The 20,392-nt window shown below is 35.1% G+C and overlaps 1 protein-coding gene across 2 annotated transcripts in view; it reads left to right on the top strand.

Annotated features, from left to right (window-relative positions):
- Positions 1 to 20,392, top strand: part of Bbs4 (Bardet-Biedl syndrome 4) — a 382,842-nt gene that overhangs the window by 176,796 nt on the left and 185,654 nt on the right. For both annotated transcript variants that reach the window (XM_074257990.1, XM_074257991.1), the window contains exon 3: positions 1,019 to 1,131. In XM_074257990.1, the coding sequence (XP_074114091.1) occupies positions 1,019 to 1,131 (113 nt within the window). The remainder of the gene's footprint in view (positions 1 to 1,018; positions 1,132 to 20,392) is intronic.

Here is a 20,392-nt window from a genome sequence, read left to right on the forward strand (position 1 = left end):
TAGTTTTCCGGCGCAGTCTATCTGGCAGAGCGGCCTGAAAAATGAATATGTTTTGGGGGTCTCCTTTCGTTTATCGATTGAAACCAGTCTCCAGTGCTTCAAGACGGTACCAAAGATGCCAGTTATAAGGGATAAATTTTATGAATTTAGCAGTAGCCTTTCTTGGCTTGAGGGTCCTGACTGCATCTTGTAAGTTCGTGAATTGAAAGATAAAACTTCATTATTAGCGTAGTTTCTATTTTTTTACAATAGATATTTGGCAAGCAGCTTCACTTTAGTGCTGGTTATCATAGCCGGGATTTTTGACGCTTCTGGTAAAACCTTTCTAAGTTTCTTGACGACTATTTAGTAAGCTTTGCTCTAGATATGTTGATCAAAGTCGTTGCTCATTCCTTTCCAGAGCGTCATTTTTCTTGCCTTGATGGTGCAATTCAGATACTTTTTGCCATTTTTGGACTTGCTTCGGCATAAGACTCGATGAATTTCGCAGCTTTCGTTGCATAGCGTCAAGGTTCAAGACTATTCTCGCGAAGTGTCGCGATTTCTGAGGTCCATCACTATACAGACCTGCGCGTGTCCCGGGTTCTCAGAGATTCCTTAGCGGTGAGTGATTCGCCAATTATTTACAACCATTTAATTTATAAGCTCAAATCACTAAAAAAAAGTGTTGAAGTGGTACTTTTAAGCTCGAAGAGCTCAAAAGTTTTAAATAAACAACTTTCCGAGCATTTTAAGCCCGTCTAGCAAGAAGTTCCAGAAATGGCTTGCAGAGTCAACAATTTTTTAGATTTTTTTTCTTGTGAGACGTTGAAAATTATCGAGAACAATGAAGAGTAACAACCTATTCAACGGAAAATTAATATTCTTAACGATGGATTATTTATATTTTTCAAATTATTGCAACAACTTTTACCATTGGGTTATTACATGTGTAGCAAAGAAACATACTCGATGGAATCGGAATGCAATAAAATTATCATAAATGCTCAAATAAAACTCCAATAACTTCTTATTACAGGGTATGTTATTGAAGAAAGAAGGAAAAGTACAAGAGTCTTTACATTATTTCCAAAAGAGTTATCATGTGAATTCAATAAAACTTGCGACGGTCAGACAAATAGCCAAATCCTTGTAAGTAAATCTTAATTCATTATGAGTTATCAAAGACGACAGTTTATCCAGAGCAGAGGTCTACAAATGTAAGAAATCAGTTAAACAGTCGACGTTACAGGCCATACCGAAAGCTTTCCGTTAATTTTTATACACAAAAAGCTTCAAATTTGACCTGACAGTTTGTGGGCTTTTCGAGCTTAAAAACATAGTTTGACAGCTATTTTAAGCTGTCCAGATATAGAATAGATTTGCTACACGCTTTTGAGCTCTTTTAGCTCAAAAATCTACACACACACACACACACACACACACACACACAGCATCGCGAGAGTAGTCAGGGAACCTTCCTGAGACCTTAAAACGTCGAGATCTGATGAAAACTCGATTTTGGCAAAACGGGGTGAAAACAATAACTTCTCAATTTTTGAAAATCTTCGATTTTCTTAGCGGGAAGTTGAAAAACTTAAACTTAATTAATAATGACAATAATTTCTTTTTTTTTCTATATGAGTCACCTATGTGATAAATATTGCTTGTAATTTCATGAATGTCAATTTATTCTATAATTTTCGCTAAACAAATGATTTATTTATTTAGTCGCTAAAGACTTTTAATTTATCTACTTCTTGTGTGCCGAATTCTTCATACGCATCACCAGCGTCAGCTTTTACAACTTAATCTCAAAAGTTTAACGATACGCAATTTATTAATATACTCTTAGATATGACAACGTCATTACCATTTATGCAATCAGTAACACAAAAAAATACCAATGGCTTTGGAATTCGACCACGTGCTGAGTCACACAAGCACACCTCACCGTCGTCGTCGGTGCCGGTACAACCGAGAGAACGCAATCCTAACAAGCGCTGAGATTCACCCAAATTCAGCTTTCACGAGAGTTGTTGATCGCTGACGCTGAAGTAACGTATTCGCATAATTTTAACAGTAATCACAACTGGCGATGAGAATATAATTTAATTTATCTACGTTTTTGATACCAAAGCAAGAAAACATGTGCACGTTATACGGGTTACCGCCAGACTGATCTCTCCTTCCGTGGCCCTACTTTTTCTCGTGTTGTTACGCCACGAGGTAAGTCAAAATCAGTGAATTTTGTTGGTGTGTTGCATTGACAATAAATTCTATAAAAAAATTTACCAAAAGTTCCGGGCACAACTTCACGCATGCGCGCTTTGCGGCTATCGAGTAATCCCCGAGAATGCTTTTAATAATGAAAATAAATGATAAATCTTCACCGTCGACGTCTGATAACCGATAAAATAATACAATATTAATTATGTTCTTATAAGAAGGGGACTAGCTGAGCTGGTGCCCAGTATGTGGCTGACCCTGACGGCACTTTTACCAGCAACCAGCCTGGGAGAAGAAAACGCGGGAATTGAAATCAAATTCCCGTGACAAGGAAGAGGCATCCTCGTAAGAACAGTCAGATTATCTTCTTACCATCTTAAAAAGCGGAGATCTGACGAGAACTCGATTTTCGAAAACTGGTGTGTACCCAATGACTTCCCGATTTCTTGAGAATTACACGGGTCAACATGAAATTTGACTTTGATTGCAAAGCATTAAATTTCGGTAGTTTAGGTCGTAATAAGACGGAAAAAAAATATATGGCATGAAAAACTTTGCTTTTGTGCTTAGAAGACTGATTGAACGAAATTTTTATAAATCTCGGATTTTAATTTTTGATTGAAAATAAAACTATTGAAATAAAAATGTTTATTATTTTTATTAAGTTTTACTATCAAATTAGCTTACAGAAAAGTGGAAAATAACTTAAAAGTGCACACTTTTACTTTTTCTTTTATGTTCATAGCTACTTTTTCTCAATAAACCCCAAATATAGTCGCCCATCATGTTTTCATTGTATTGGTCTTGATAGCGTTGTTCAAAATTCATGATGTCCTGATGGAAACGTTCTCCTTGCTCTTCGGAATAGGCTCCCATATTGTTTTTAAATTTATCCAAATGAGCATGCAGCATATGTACTTTTAATGACATCCTGCAGCCCATGGCCTTAAAATTTGTAAGCATATCCTCAACTAACTTTTCGTAGTTTTCAGCTTTATTATTTCCTAAAAATCCAGAAACTACTGCTTTAAAACTGTTCCAACTTGCTTTTTGAGTACGATTCAGCAACGTTGGAAATTGTTCATCCGCGAAAATCTGTCTTATTTGCGGACCAACAAAAACCCCAGCTTTAACCTTTGCTTCCGATAACTTCGGAAAAAATTTTTTTAAGTATCCAAAAGCTTCTGAAGTTTCATCTAGTTTTTTAACAAATTGTTTCATCAACCCTAACTTAATGTGCAAAGGCGGCATTAACACCTTTTCCGCTTCAACAATCAGCTCAAATTTGACGTTCTGTTTTCCGACACACAATTCTGTTCTTACAGGCCATGACCGTTGAATATAGTGTTTAGAATCCGCTCTGCTATCCTACAAGCACAAATAACACGGATACTTTGTATATCCACCCTGTAGCCCCATTAAAAATCCCACCATTTTAAAATCTCCAATCAGCTCCCAGTTATACTCACGATACTTTACAGATTCAAGCAAAATTTTGACACTTTCATAATTTTCTTTAAGATGTACTAGTGAAGCAATTGGAAGAGACGGAAATTTATTTCCGTTGTGCAATAGAACTGCTTTTAAACTTTTTGTAGAGCTGTCAATGAATAAACGCCATTCGCTAGGGATACAGGGTATGCCAATTGCTTCAAACATACCTTTAATGTCATTACAAAAACAAAGTCCATCTTCCTTCGTGAAAAACGTTGCAAACATTTCATGCCTAGTCCGCTGATCCATGATCTTAACATCATCAAGCAAATTCCACTGTTTTAACCGAGAGCCTAGAAGCTCTGCTTTATTTTTTGGCAAATTTAAATCTCTAATTAGATCGTTAAAATCTTCTGAAGTAATGAGATAGTGTTTTGGTTGTTCAGGTGTAGGCAAAAACTCCTTATCGGAATTACTTAATATTCTTCTAAGTTCTTAATATTACAACAATAATGATTTAATACCAAGAGTTTCTTGTATCTTGAATTAATCCTATTTTGTCCAATCCGAAAATTTATAAAATAAATTGTTATCCATTTATTTTCAGTCCAAGTTAATTTAATTTCGATATTTGAGTAACCTTAATTATTGTGTAAATTATTTTCATTTAATTCAAGCCATTTTGAACCGTAAAATTTTACTAAATTTTATTTCCCTTGTAAATATAAAATTATGACAAACGTTTATTTCGTTGTAAGCTGAGAAATTTTATTTTATTTTATAATTCAACTAATACTTTAGTTTCAACCTTAAGTGTCCTCTACTCAGTGTTTGAACGCGGGAAGGTAGCCGACTCTCTCTCTCTCTCTCTCTCTCTCTCTCTCTTGGTCTTGCGTCTCTGTCGCACAATTTTTGATGATTTTTTTTCGAATGAAATTTACAAATATTTTATTCTATACTTTGAAACGGTGGGAAACGCTGCTACCAAGTCTACTCGTTCTCTTTGGTCACCCCTTAATTTATTTAGGGCGCCACTGGATTTTTAGACACAGTATCTAGAAACTGGATCAGAGCATGGAATAAGTTCTGCAGGGTCGTAAGAGATTGCTAGCAAGGAAACACGAATTATCAAAGAAATTCATTTTACAAGAAATTTTATTTAACCAACCCCATTTACAATAACGATCCCCTTACAATTAATTAACACTTAATTCTAAGTCCTATTCCCGTTTAGACGACGGTTTCCTATCATAGTTCCTAATCCCGACGAAACCCTCTTATGGAGCAACCATACCGCGGTTTCTATCATAGTTTCTCATTCCCGATGATACCCTCTTATGGAGCGACCATATCGCCGTTTCTAAGTATTTTCCTCCATTTTCCAATTTTCCATAATTTCCATTTTCCATAGTTTCATAATTTTCCACACGCACCCACAATATAATTATTATCATTCAAACACACTAATTAAAATTTTCATACTTTATTAATTATTTTTCTAAGATTATTATTGACTTTTATTTTTCAAATTGAATCTGATTAATAAATTTTCTAAATCCAAATTAAATTTCAATTTACAAATTTTTTTCTTGAATAAATTTTCCATCCATTCCCAATACAAATTCCTAACGTGATTAGTTTCCGATTTAAAATTCTTAACTAATTTACTGCCGTGGTCTTAATAATACAACAATAAATATTTGATACCAAGAAGTCTTCGTATCTTGTATTAATAGATTAAAGTCTGACGACAGAGGTCTTAATAATCTGCCGACAAAATATTCGCTACGTCCGAGTATTTTAAAAATTTATTTTATCTTGTTTTACTTTTGTTTATTTTATTTTGTCGGAATTTTTTAATATAATTCTACTCAACCATTTTAATCCTAATTGATTTGATTTCATTTGAATTTAACTTTGCCGAATTTTATAAATTATTTTATTTAATATGTTTTCGTTTTGTCCAAATTATATAGTCAGAGTTTACTAATTAATTTATTTAATTTTAATCTCGGAATTAAAAATTTGTCAATTGATTTTATTTTATTTAATTTTGACTAAATTATTTTATTGGTCTCTGAATACTTGAGTTTATTTTACTTTTACTAAATTACTTTATTTTACTTTCTTTGTGTTGCTTGAAACTTCAAATTCATTTTATTTTAATTTTAGAGATTAAATTAACTTTATAACGCCTTGAGATTTTTTGTCTCGACCTTGTGTGTCCTTTACTCAGCTTTTTAGCTCGAGACAAGATGGCGGACCCTCTCCCAAACTTTTGTCGATTTTTTTTCTAGTAAAATTTATAAGTGATTTATTTTCTACTTTTAACTAAATGATTTTAACAATTATTTCGACAATTCTTTTCTGATTCTAATTTTACTTCTGTTTTATTTTACACAATCGAAATTTGTTCCAAATTATTTATGTTGATTTTAACTAATATTTACTTCTGATGATTTTACTAAAATATTTTACTGAAATTATCTTAATGATCTTAATTGATATAAAATTAACAAACTGAAATAATTCCTAGAAAAATTAATACAGACTTTGCCTACGTGTTTAATAGGGTGGGTCAAAAAAATCGAATAATTTATATTTGACTTTATACTCTGAAAAATAGGTTCGTAGACACCTAAAAAGAATTCTCTCCAAGTATAAGCTCTTAATTATAACGGGAAGGTCCTCCGCTTTGCGGGTTTCTATTTTTTTCGAATAATCAGATAAAAAAATTTATATCTCGCTTCCAACTGCTTGGAAAAATATTCCGTGGCATAGATTTTGTGAGAAATTGAATGCTTTACAAAAAAGGTCTCTTATGACTTTTTCAAAAACTCAACCGATTAAAAGATATTCATAGTTGAAGTTTGGCTATTTTAAGGAAAATATTCGTTTTTATTATGAATTTTATAAGTCAATGAAAAAAAATTATTTCGGATTGCGGAACTCATGATTTTGTAGGAAATTTACTGCTCTACAAAAATGGTCTCTTATGATTTTTTGATTAAGTGAAGCCGTTACGAGATATTCATCGTCAAACATTAACGAATATCAATATTTCCAGTTTTTGATCAATAATTCGATAAATTTTAATTTAAACTATGAGTTTCAGGAAAATTTACATAAATTTGAGTTTCGATCGATAAAAAAATGTTATAAACAATTTTTTTAATATTGTTTTCAGTCTTGAGCTTGTTTGATTGCATTAAAACAAGAAATTAGAGCATTTTTTCGACATATAGCCAATGATTAGTTTAATTTGAAGTGAATGACATATTTCTTTGTCAAATTTAATATGAAAAGTATTGAATCAAGTGAGAAACAACCAGTATTTAACTTTTTTATAGATAAATTTTTATTGAATTATCAATTGCAATATAATTGTCTATATTTTTAACATAACAGTACGCTATTACTATAAATAATTTCTTTTATTACAATTTGGGAATGTTTTTGATGTTCTTTGACAACTTGCAATAAGTACTGGAATTGTTCTTCATTTTTGTCAAGCATTGATTATATTCACTGACTAATGCAACAGCTCGCTCTGCTGAATCATTGACAACTTTTAGTTGTTGAAAGTATTCTTTATTTTCGAGATAACTCTCATTAGTAGGCCATAATTCAACATCGACATCAAGAAAGTCATACGGTAGATCGAAGATTTTGAAAAGATTTAATGACTTTTTAGACACAAAGTCACTCAGAGTTCTCTGCGCCAATGAATTCAAATCTTTTTAGCAATTACAAATCTTTTAGCTTTAGAATCTGTACCTTCACGAGTATTAACAGCTTCAACAATACGTTTTTACTTCTAATGGAACGCCATCGTCAAACAGTGATAAAATGGCAAGTTCATCGCTCAAATACCATAAGTGCGAAATCATTTTTTCACACGTAGCTGAAGAAATCAAAGGATTGATATGTTTGTACTCAATAAATTTTTCATAAACTGCAAGTCATGATAAGCAGCAGTTGTTGCAGAAGTTGATGAAAACCAAGCTTTTAAATACAATGTGACTATAAAAATACAGAAATGACGAAGACCATGCAATTCTTTCTGAGAGAGTTTGAATTCATCTCTGAATAGATACATTTTCAAACTATAAATGGCCTTAGCCATCCATCTAGCATGATGAACAGCACCAGGACGTTTGAAAGAAATCTTTTCTTGAGGCATTTCTCCAAGGAAAATCAATGATAATTCCAATAATTCTTTATCTAACTTATTATAACATTTTTTTATCGATCGAAACTCAAATTTATGTAAATTTTCCTGAAACTCATAGTTTAAATTAAAATTTATCGAATTATTGATCAAAAACTGGAAATATTGATATTCGTTAATGTTTGACGATGAATATCTCGTAACGGCTTCACTTAATCAAAAAATCATAAGAGACCATTTTTGTAGAGCAGTAAATTTCCTACAAAATCATGAGTTCCGCAATCCGAAATAATTTTTTTTCATTGACTTATAAAATTCATAATAAAAACGAATATTTTCCTTAAAATAGCCAAACTTCAACTATGAATATCTTTTAATCGGTTGAGTTTTTGAAAAAGTCATAAGAGACCTTTTTTGTAAAGCATTCAATTTCTCACAAAATATATGCCACGGAATATTTTTCCAAGCAGTTGGAAGCGAGATATAAATTTTTTTATCTGATTATTCGAAAAAAATAGAAACCCGCAAAGCGGAGGACCTTCCCGTTATAATTAAGAGCTTATACTTGAAGAGAATTCTTTTTAGGTGTCTACGAACCTATTTTTCAGAGTATAAAATCAAAAATAAATTATTCGATTTTTTTGACCCACCCTAGTGTTTAATTAATAACCCGAAATAATTCCTGGTATTATTAATTAAATATTTAGCATTTTATTTCTGACTTGTTCTTCGATTTATTCTTAATTTTGACCTAACTTTTATTCGGACTTTATTCTAATTATTTTGCAAATTTTGTTCTCATACATTTTGTTAATTATTCTTAATATTCAGTTAAATTTACGAGTACTTGAATTTTGTTCAAATCAATTCTTAAATTTTGCTTAAATTTAATTACTTAAATTTTGATTAAATTTAATTACTTAAATTTTGATTAAGTTCATGATTGTGACCGAACGCGAAATGGCGATGACCCTCAGCCGACAAAAGGCCTGGCTGATGCCACTCCACCGAGAAATTATTTAGACGTGTTTATTGTACCTAGAGTTTATTTGGGGTTTTTAATCAAAATCCCTCGACGTAGGTACTTCTGGATTTCTCGTCTTCTTTTTAAATCTTCTCCTCGGTGAGGTGTTGCGTCTAGTTCTCCTCAGATTATAATTTTTTCCCTAGAACAGCAAATTAGCATTAGAATATATATTAAATTAAATAAACTTAAGCGAGCTGACATAAGGCCTAGCACGCATTAAATTTATCAAGATTCATCGCCTCGTTCCACTAGAGCGAGCGAATAAAAAATAATTACCTGATTGGAACTTTTCGCGATGCGTTTCGTTCGATCGTTCGATTACAATGAATTTTACCAAAATTTCTTGGTGCGTTTCTTCTTCACTCTGCTCTCCCCACTCTTACTACACCGACACCTCCACTTTGGGGTCGCACTTACGAGTCTAAAATTATGCCTACAAGGGCTTAAAATCACAGCACTCTGGGATCCGTCGATAATTAGACGAGTGCGGGTTAAAGGGCTTTTAATGGGTAACGATCACTCCGTTACAACTTTCAATTAATTAATTTAAACAAGCATTTTAACAATTCTTACCTGATTCTAATTTTTTACTGTGATTCTATTTTATGCACTTCAAATTTATTCCAAATTATTTATTGAATTATTTCCTGACTTTAATTTTGCTGATTTTATTAAAACTTTTTACTGAGAAATTTTAATGAATTAATTTTAGTGTTGATTAAATTTTGTCTGAAATAATTTTAATTTCGGGTAACTCAAATCCAATCTATCATGGCTTATGACGGCAATGACCTTCAGCCGACATAAGGCTTGGCTAACGCCGTGAACCCGAGAAATTAATCAGACATGATAATTGTACCTGGAGTTAATTTTCCTTTCCTTAGTTCTTATCAGCAATCCCTTGTCGCTGCACTCCTCATTGAAATTTCCTATCTACAATTCTCCTCGGTGAGGTTCTCAAGTTTGCGGCAATTTCCCAGGTCACAACGTGGCGTTCTGTTCTCAAATTTTTATTCACTGTAACAGCAAGTTGGTATTAGAAATTGTTACAATTTAAATCAAATCTACGCGAGCTGGCATATTGGCCTAGCAGGCATTAAATTTATCAAGTTTTCATCGCCTCGTTCTACTTAGAGCGAGCAAATTAAAAATAATTACCTGATTCGAACTTTATACGAGGTGTTGGCTTCGACAGTTCAGTCACAATGATCTTTCCAAATTTTGTTGGTTCGTTTCTTTTTTCACTCTGTTTTCCTCTCTCTCTCTCTCTCTCTCTCTCTCTCTCTCTCTCTCTCTCTCTCTCTCTCTCTCTCTCTCTCTCTCTCTCTCTCTCTCTCTCTCTCTCTCTCTCTCTCTCTCTCTCTCTCTCTCTCTCTCTCTCTCTCTCTCTCTCTCTCTCTCTCTCTCTCTCTCTCTCTCTCTCTCTCTCTCTCTCTCTCTCTCTCTCTCTCTCTCTCTCTCTCTCTCTCTCTCTCTCTCTCTCTCTCTCTCTCTCTCTCTCTCTCTCTCTCTCTCTCTCTCTCTCTCTCTCTCTCTCTCTCTCTCTCTCTCTCTCTCTCTCTCTCTCTCTCTCTCTCTCTCTCTCTCTCTCTCTCTCTCTCTCTCTCTCTCTCTCTCTCTCTCTCTCTCTCTCTCTCTCTCTCTCTCTCTCTCTCTCTCTCTCTCTCTCTCTCTCTCTCTCTCTCTCTCTCTCTCTCTCTCTCTCTCTCTCTCTCTCTCTCTCTCTCTCTCTCTCTCTCTCTCTCTCTCTCTCTCTCTCTCTCTCTCTCTCTCTCTCTCTCTCTCTCTCTCTCTCTCTCTCTCTCTCTCTCTCTCTCTCTCTCTCTCTCTCTCTCTCTCTCTCTCTCTCTCTCTCTCTCTCTCTCTCTCTCTCTCTCTCTCTCTCTCTCTCTCTCTCTCTCTCTCTCTCTCTCTCTCTCTCTCTCTCTCTCTCTCTCTCTCTCTCTCTCTCTCTCTCTCTCTCTCTCTCTCTCTCTCTCTCTCTCTCTCTCTCTCTCTCTCTCTCTCTCTCTCTCTCTCTCTCTCTCTCTCTCTCTCTCTCTCTCTCTCTCTCTCTCTCTCTCTCTCTCTCTCTCTCTCTCTCTCTCTCTCTCTCTCTCTCTCTCTCTCTCTCTCTCTCTCTCTCTCTCTCTCTCTCTCTCTCTCTCTCTCTCTCTCTCTCTCTCTCTCTCTCTCTCTCTCTCTCTCTCTCTCTCTCTCTCTCTCTCTCTCTCTCTCTCTCTCTCTCTCTCTCTCTCTCTCTCTCTCTCTCTCTCTCTCTCTCTCTCTCTCTCTCTCTCTCTCTCTCTCTCTCTCTCTCTCTCTCTCTCTCTCTCTCTCTCTCTCTCTCTGTAAGTACATAAACATATCGTATTTTTTGCTCCGTCTTAAGAAAATATTTCTGCCTTATTTTGCCTCCGGGCATTTTCTGTTTCAGAATTATTGCAAGCGCTAAATTGTAATCTACAAGCTGATATATAAATTTTTATTTATTTGTGCCTTGTAGATTGCTGGTTAACTAAATAAAACTTTCCAACATTGAAGAGGTTAGGTTCTCAGTGTTACTGTGAAATTGTTGGTGTATAGCATTGATGACAACAATTGATGTCTAAACTCGTCTAAAGTTTATCGAGTAGCGTCATTCTGCTTACTACTTAGTCGGTAACTTATCATCATTATAACTTCAAGCAGCATCGATTTGTTATCGTCGGTAAATCGATCAAAGACATATAGTGTGTGTGCATAAGATAGTATTGATGATAAATCTCTGAAAGTTGGCATTGCTTGACTACTATTCTTTTCATCACAATCATGCAGTAAATTCTTAAATCTGATTTTCTTGTGGTATGCCATTATTTTCGGATCTATGTGCAAAGTGTAAAAAGCCAGTAAAAACCCCTAGTACTTGCGATAAGTGTGGAAAACATTTTCATCCAGGTTGTGCGCGGGATTTCATCAAAAATAAACCACAATCGGATTGCTGTCGAAGAAAATTTTTTCATCTGTTGGAAAATTTAGATGGTAAATCATTACTAACTAACAGAAGAGAAAATTCCTTAAAGTCTACCAGCTCAAATACCTCTTCAGTCTCAAGTTTCAAATCCACGAGATCTTCTACATCTGAGCGTGTATCTACAGGTCGATCATCGATCTCATCCCTGAAGTCTCCAACGACACCAATCTCACTATTATCACCTACTTCTGACTCAGCATTCGTATCACCTGTTCCATCTCCAAAAATGGCGGAGTTACCAGTAGATTGGGCAGATAAGTCTCTCGATCAAAAATTAACTGCAATGATGGAGAGATTCTGTAGTCTGGAAGTCTCAACGAATGCAAGATTTGAAAAGCTACATGCTAAGTTACTAGAAGTTCAACAGTCCCAAGACTCTATTGCTGCGAATCAGGAAAGGCTAACTGCCAATATTAAGGCAAATGCTGTGTCAATCATCAAACTCAGTTCTGATTTAGAAAATTTTAAAGATCAAACAAAAAATGAAATGGCTGCGGTAACTGAGAAATTGTTACTCCTTGGAAATTCAACTCCTGTTGCATCTTCTTCCTCTCAGGTACCAGAGAGCTCTGCCGAATTAGTCATATCGGGTATTTCCGATTCGGTAGCGAATAACCAAACACCAGATGATATCTGTACAGCCGTCCTAACGAATTTGAGTTTGCCAAATCTAACTGGCTGCATCTTAAATGCTCGTAAATTTGAGAATAAAAACAAGCAAGTGCGAGATCAAACTAGGCCTCCCTCTTACTCTTATATAATTTCAATGATGTCGATCCAAGCTCGTAACTTTGTTGTCAATAAGAAGCGTCAGTCTGGCAATCTTCCGGTAAAGAAGGTTTTTCCTACGCAAGTCGATGCTGCATTCAAGGGATCTATTTATGTTAATGAATTTTTTCTGCCAGAAACCCATCGACTTTTACTCAAAACTAAGGAGAAGGCTAAAACTGCTAAATTCAAGTTTGTTTGGGCGAGAAATGGGCAAATCTTTGCAAAGAAAGATGAGAACTCTGAAAGACTAGTTATAAATTGTGAATCTGATCTTATGAAACTTGATTAACGCTTAGATGATTCAACAAATAATTCTCCTAAAAACTTAGCTCCAACATTAAATATACTCAGTTTAAACATAAATAGTGTTATTGGTCACTTAACTCAGTTTTTAACTTTAGTTAGTGGTAACCCTTATCCGCTAACGGGAAGATCTATCTGAAGATATTGTAAACTCGAGTAGTAGTGAAGTGTTTAAAAGTAAATTGTTTGATTATTTGCTAAATTTAGATAATTAAGTTAGAAGTCAAAAACTGACAATCAAAAACTTTAAGAAGACTTTAAAAATTGAGTAGTTAAAGCTTTAATATAGAATTATTGTTGAATCTATTACATTATTTTTATTTTTATCTATTATATTATTTTTATTTTGATATATTTCTAATTAGATTAGATTAAGTTTTTGTACTTACATATACATACTTTACTATATTTTATATTTTATGTAAATATTTTGTATTTAATATTGCCATCTGGCCTGTGCCTTGGCATGAATAAATCATTAATCACTCACTCTCACTCTCTCTCTCTCTCTCTCTCTCTCTCTCTCTCTCTCTCTCTTTCTCTCTCTCGGCGCCGGCACTTCCACCTTGGGAACTTACTTACTAACTTACGTCTACTGGCGCGAGTACTTCAGAGCACAGCGCTCTGGGGAAACGGTCGATAATTAACTAACACGGATCGGAGACCTTCTTCGGATAAGGAAGGCTCCGTGGACTCCGTTACAAGTTAAAAAACATCCATTAATCAATTAAAGACTGGCAAGAAAGGGGTCGAGTGAAGTCTTATCAACGTTTCTTATAAACCGGGCTTTTGACGATATTTGTGGTTAGGTACCTAGTAACAATGTATTCTTCTATAAGCACTAACGAAATCTACCTCATTACAAATTTAATTTATTCAAAACATTTTAATTAATTCTTTGATTCATCTTGATTCATCTTGCAGTAAAATTGCTCGTTTTGAATTAATTTTAGGATCTTAATTTGAGTTTGTAATTTTTCTTCTACACTTGAAAGTCTGCGTTTAGATGAATTATTTGTAAGCATGCTCAAACGAAAAAAAAAAAGAATTTATAAATATTGAATATGATTAAAAACACTGAAATAAATTGTTGGTAGTAGCTAATAAACAGGTATTTTTATAGACCCCGGGAAGTTCTGACGGAACATCTGGTACAGAAATGGGTCATGAATTTTGGCCCTTTTTGAGCCATATTGGGTCTTCAAGCCACATTTTCTTGGTCAGAAATTAGAGTGGGAGTTGATCTCTGAATAAGCAGTCCGCAGGATTGTTTCATCCAAACGTGTCGCCATTGAACTTCACCTCCGAGAGATTGAATTTCCGTTCCGCGATTAGCTTCAAAGACATTAAGAGAATGAGGTGATCGTTTAAGATATTGAAGTACGATAGTTGAGTCAGACCAGAATATAGTTTGAGAGATATTAAATTTAAAGGCTGGAAGTGTGTCTTTATATGGTCGTGCAAGTGATTGATTTCCACATAATTCTAATTTTGGAATAGTGATATCTTTAATAGGTGCAACTCTTGATTTTGATCAGGCGAATGGAGTAATTATTCGTTTCTGTGGATCAATTGATGTTACATATCATAACGGGTAGTTCGGCCTCGTGCGTAATCGAGGGCGGTCCGAAATGAATAATCTGGCCTACCTGCCTTACCTTCTGTTAGGCGCCAGGAGTTTCGCTCCGTTAACGTCATTTCCAGCTGCTTCGGTCCCGGACTCTTCATCAGAGTGGCGGGTATTAAGGGCGCGACTTAATCAAATAAAGGAACGAGAAAGAATCTCGGGAATAGCTCGTATTAATTCACCGTAATCAACAAAAAACTTAAATTTATTCAACAATAATAAGTAAATCGTCAAAATTAACAATATAAAATCAACAATGAAGCAGATTCAATAGAATCCACATTTTTCAAGCCGCAGTAATTTTAATTACTACTAATTAATCAAATAAAAAAAATGATCAACCGCCGTGATCAATTTCATTAATAGTAAATTAAATAAATACTAAAGAAAGAAGAGGAAAAAAAAAAGTATTTCGTCGCATCAAATGAAATTGATGAATCATTAATTGAATTGCTTAAACTAACAACAAAAAAAAATTTATTCGTTAGAGTAATTATGAATACTGAGAATTAATTAATCCTCAAAAAATTAGTCCTCGAAGACCAGTCGGCAGCCGAAATGAAAGTAGATTTCATTTACAAACAGAAAATAGTGTAATGATATTGACTGTGTGTAATGATATTGAATAACATGTTACGATATTTGTTTATATTTCTAAATAATTTGAAATATCAATTTTAGGTCAAATTTTAAAGATACAAGAAAACTACTGAGGAGTTTTTTTTTTGAAAATTTAATTTTCTACAAAAAAGCCCTTAGTTGTCCTCTATCGGTCTTATTTTTTCCAAAATTTTAATTTAAAATCAGAAATCAAAGCTATAATATCTGTTTGTATTTCTAAAAAACTTGAAATTTTAATATTGGTTCAAATTTTGGAGATACCAAAAATTGACTAATAAGTCTTTTTTTTGAAAATTTTATTCTCTACGAAAAACTTGTTTTGTTTCTTCGAGCTCATAAGTCTGATAGAAGTTTCACGGAGAACGATTTTTTGAATTTTCAAACCACAACGATAAGTTTTTGATGACGTTTGGTAAAACGAGTACAACAGTAAATTTCATACATAGAATAGCGGAATAGACCATGATTCGAAACTATACATATAATATGATACTCAAATTGAAGCTTATTTGATGAGCTTTCAGATAAAATTTACAGAAATTCGATAAGTTATCCTATTCAAAAGTTATACGAGTAAGAAAGTGGAGAAATATGAATTTTTATGATTTTGAATACTTTATAATCCTCGCATTTCTAAATTACTTGACTAATTAAGCTTATCTACGAACTTGACTTCGGTATCTATCTGTAAAATAATTATGTTGAGATTGGTGAAGATCCGTTCTAAATTGGCGACGCTATCGTCGTGACAAGCCGCGATATATCTGATATATATAGATATACATACATGCATAAACTTTTGAACCACATGCATTTTCCAACTCAGCTTGACAAGTATAGTCGAAATATAGCAAAATTTTTCAAAAGTTCTGACATGAGGACCAATGCAATAGTTAGATTTCTATGGAATCTACTGAAAAATCGGGAAATTATTGGTTTTACCCCGTTTTTCGAAAATCAAGTTTTCGACCGATGTTGACGTTTTGAGGTCCTAGAAAGCTTCCCCAAATGTTTCCGCGATGATGTCCTTACGTGTGTGTGTGTGTGTGGCCGTATGCAAACCTCTCATAACTTTTGAACGGCTGAACCGAATTTATCGCGATTGGCGCCATTTAGAAGGGCTTGACCAAACTTAGATTTTGAGTATAATTTGGACCTTTTCGGACTAGTAGATTCTAAGTCATCTCAAAAAAAGTACAAAAAAAATATTTTCTCAAATGTAGTTTATTTGGAATAACTTTTAAACGGCTATACAGATCAGTTTCAAAATCTAATCTACTCTTACAATGAAAAAACTACGTCGATTGTCACCCAGCCAGTCAAAATCAATTGATTCGTTCGTGAGTTATCGTTAACAGAAGAAATCGAAAAAAATGTTTTTTTTTTCAGAATTTCTATGTGATTTTTAATCTTACCAGTTCGAGCTCTAAAATTCTTCAAAGAGCTAGAAAGGTTGCGTTGCCGTAAACAGTAAGAAAATCGGTTGATTCGTTTAATAGTTATTGCGGTTTGAGAATTCAAGAAATAGTGTTTTTTTAAACTGCTATCAGATTTCTGAGCACGGAGAGCTCAAAATGACACGAAAATTATATTTAGTAGCTCAAAGAGCTCAAAGTCGTAATAAGTACAATTTTGAGCTCTTAAGTATGGAATTAGCGGGAAGTTGCAGGGATGGCCTTCAAGGTCAACCGTTATCCTAATTTTTTTTTAAATAATTTGTTGAAACAAATTAGTTTGTTAAAGAAAATTATAAAATTGTAGTGACAGCTAAATTAAATGTCATTTAATTTCGTGTTGATTGTTTCAATGTATAATTTCTTATTTGATAATAAATATTATTTACTTTATTATTTGTTTTTAGGGACTGGGGGGGGTTCCGCCCAGCTTTTGCCCCTGAACCCCACCAGGACTCTGCACTGGACCCTGCAGGGGTTTCGCCCCTAGCCCTTACCGGGGCCCTGCCCTTGACCACGATTTTGTGCCCACATATTGTGATGCTAACGAGTGAGTGCGAGCGAGACGGCGGAGCAGCAGAATTTATTTTCTATTTATTATTATCATTATTATTTTGTTATTAAATGCTCAGGGGGGTTATCCCCGGAGTCCGATTCTCGGAGGGCCCAGCCTGAGCTCCATCCGTTACTGCTGGACCACTCCGCACAACAAGGCGGTTAGTGATCACAGCAGGCCAAAGTCATTTCCCTTAAGAGACGGAGAGAACCAAGTAAAACAGCCTTCTGCATCCTAACTGCCAAGAACTCAGCTTTTGATGAGCAAGCTGGAACTTTGGCAAGTGAGGATACAAAAGACTGTTTCATCCCTCCTTGGACGCCAACAATCAGGACGACAAGCTTGACACGGTAACCTGGGTAAAGTTTGCCAATTTCGAACAGGAGATCCTGATATATTTGTCTTTTGTTCTCTTCTTTGGCTGAGATGTTGTATTCAGCCGGGGCCGAGAACTCAATGACATAAATGTCACGAGTGGCCTTGTCGAAGAGCACAATATCAGGTTTGTTGTGATCTATCCGCCGGGTTGTTGCAAATGGCATGTTCCAATAAATTTTGCAACTGTCATTCTCAACAACCTGGGAATATCTCCTGGCAAATAAGGCAGCACTGGTGTCACGTCAATACCGTAGCAATGACGAAGATAGTAGTACAGTACTCTCAGGGCAGCATTGTGACGCTGGATATATGCACCTCTCGCCAGCACTGGACATGCCGATAAAAGGTGCATAAGCGTCTCCGGATGTTGTCTACACCTCCTACAGGACGTGTCCGGAAGCTGCACCTGGAGCACCTTGCTACGGTACTCAAGAGTGTTAATGACACCATCTTGGTAGGCAAATATGAACCCTTCAGTCTCGGACATCAGGCCCGCTGACTTTAAGAAGGAAAACGTCAGCTGGATGGACAAGCCATGATCACGCACGTGTTTAAAGAACACGCTGTGCATGGACTTGTCCATCAGTTCGCCAAGGAGTAGTTTTTCCTCGGCGTTCCTGATGACGCTCTTAAATTCCTCCTTTCGGAGTTCCATAAGAGCGTTTATTTCTCCAAGACCAAGGGTTCTTGCCGCATATATTGCTGCCTTATACAAGAATGACCCCTTATGCGCATTTTCATGTTTATGTACAATTTGCATAAGAAAGTCATCCTCGTCTGCAGTGAAATTGACAACTTCGTGAGTTAAACCCAGGACCAAACGGTCGTGAAGCCGCTCCAAACTCTGCAAACCTCTCCCACCGATGGACCGGGAGAGGTATAATCTGGCGACTGATGAATTGGGGTGCATGCTCCGATTCATATTAATGATCTTACGGGTTTTGATGTCGAGATCTCGTAAATCCTTTCGGGTCCATTTCAGGACACCGAAAGAGTATAGTAAGACTGGGACAGCGAGCATGTTAGTAGCTGAGACTTTGTTTTTGCCGGAAAGTTCGGAGGACCAAATTTTCCGGAGTCTCCTAACATACTCGCTCTGGAGAGTTGTTCGGACTTCAGAGACCGCATGCATGCGGTGCTCTTCCATTCCTAGATATCTATACAACTCCCCGGCGTCTAATTGGCTTAAGACGCTCCCATCCACTAATTCGACATCATCACCAGTATCAGAGCACTTACCCCTCGCCAGATGTACGACCGCACACTTGTCCAACCCAAAAGACATTCCGACATCTCGTGTGTACTCTGCTACGATGTTGAGGGCCGCTTGTAGATGATCTTTATCAGCGCTATACAGCTTCAGATCATCCATGTAAAGCAGATGGGTAATCGGATAGTTTCGATCACCCGGAGGCCCCACAGAGTACCCATGAGTTTTACGGAGAGCAACAGATATAGGCAGCAGTGAAATGCAAAACAGCAGAGGGCTCAAGGAATCGCCTTGGAAGACCCCTCGTTTGTACTCTACAACTCCGGTTACGTGCAATGCGTTTCCACTTCCATTATTTATATCCATTATAATTATTATCATTATTATTACTAGTATTATTATCATTATTATTACTATTATTATTATCATTGTTAATACCGGAGTGCATTTAATATACTAAAGATGTTTTTTGTTGTTCATTTACATTTCTTTGTATTTTGTTTAAAAATAATTATCACTTATTATAATGTTTATTCAACATCATGAATTATTTTTGTTTAATGAAAAAGTTTATTTAGTTTTAAATATTTGACTGAGATTTATTATTATTTAAAAATGCGCGCGAATTTTTGAGTACGCCACCGCGGTGAGAGGTGGCGAAGAATTTCGTCGCTCGTTCGTTTGTAGTAAAAACCGACGAGGTAATATAAGCGAAACTGCGTGGCGATAATTTTTGTTCTTTTAAAGAACAAAAATTTATTTTACCTGAAAGAAAGAATTAATTAAATTCTCGAACAGATTCAAAATATCTGAATAATTATTTTTGTTAATTATTTTCATTGTGGAATTAACTTTTTGACTAAGTCCCAGAAATGAGATTAGTATGGGAAATTATTTTGGTAAAAATTATTATTAGGCAAATGTTATTTTTTTCTAAGTCCCGAACGACTTTTGTATGGAATTGATTTTGTATGAAATTTATTGTAATCTGTTGACATTGATGAGTGAATTTGATATTTAATCAGATTTAAATAGTTGAAAAATCTGAAGTTTGACGACGAGCGATAGATGGCGATAATTTTCCAAAATCTTTCACTCTTAGATACCGAATTTTACTGAAAAATTGATTAAATCGAAATTTAACAAAAATTTACACCTAAGTTTAACCTTACTTTGTCCACGAGGCAGCGTAGCGATCAATTCTGCTACTTCTGGAAGAGTTTCTTGCTCTTCATCTTCTTGTGAACTGTCGGATTCAATAGCAGCATTAGGAATGACCGATAGCGAGTGCGGTGGCACAGTTTCGGGTGCTTCAATATGTACGTTTGATTGATCTTGATGTGATGTTGATGGTAGAGAATTTTGAGTATTTTTTGGCGCATTTTTTGTACATGTTGTAATTAAAACCTGTTGTTTAATGGAATTTGGAGCTGAAGATTCATTATGCGTTGAATGCTGACTTAAATAAGCTGGTGGTTCGGGTAAACTTTCATGACCTATTTGTGTCATTGAAGCTTCATGATTTTCTTGGTGAAAAGCTGCTGAACTATTAAAGTTTGACCCAAGTGGATTAGAATCATATGCTCTCGCGCAATAAGTTATCATAGGTGGTGATGTATACATGCAATCCATCTTCTCAT

This window comes from Cotesia typhae, unplaced genomic scaffold (assembly GCF_013202065.1).
Source record: "Cotesia typhae breed Kobodo isofemale line unplaced genomic scaffold, CoteBio_Ctyphae scaffold_58, whole genome shotgun sequence".
In the NCBI taxonomy this organism is placed as follows: domain Eukaryota; kingdom Metazoa; phylum Arthropoda; class Insecta; order Hymenoptera; family Braconidae; genus Cotesia; species Cotesia typhae.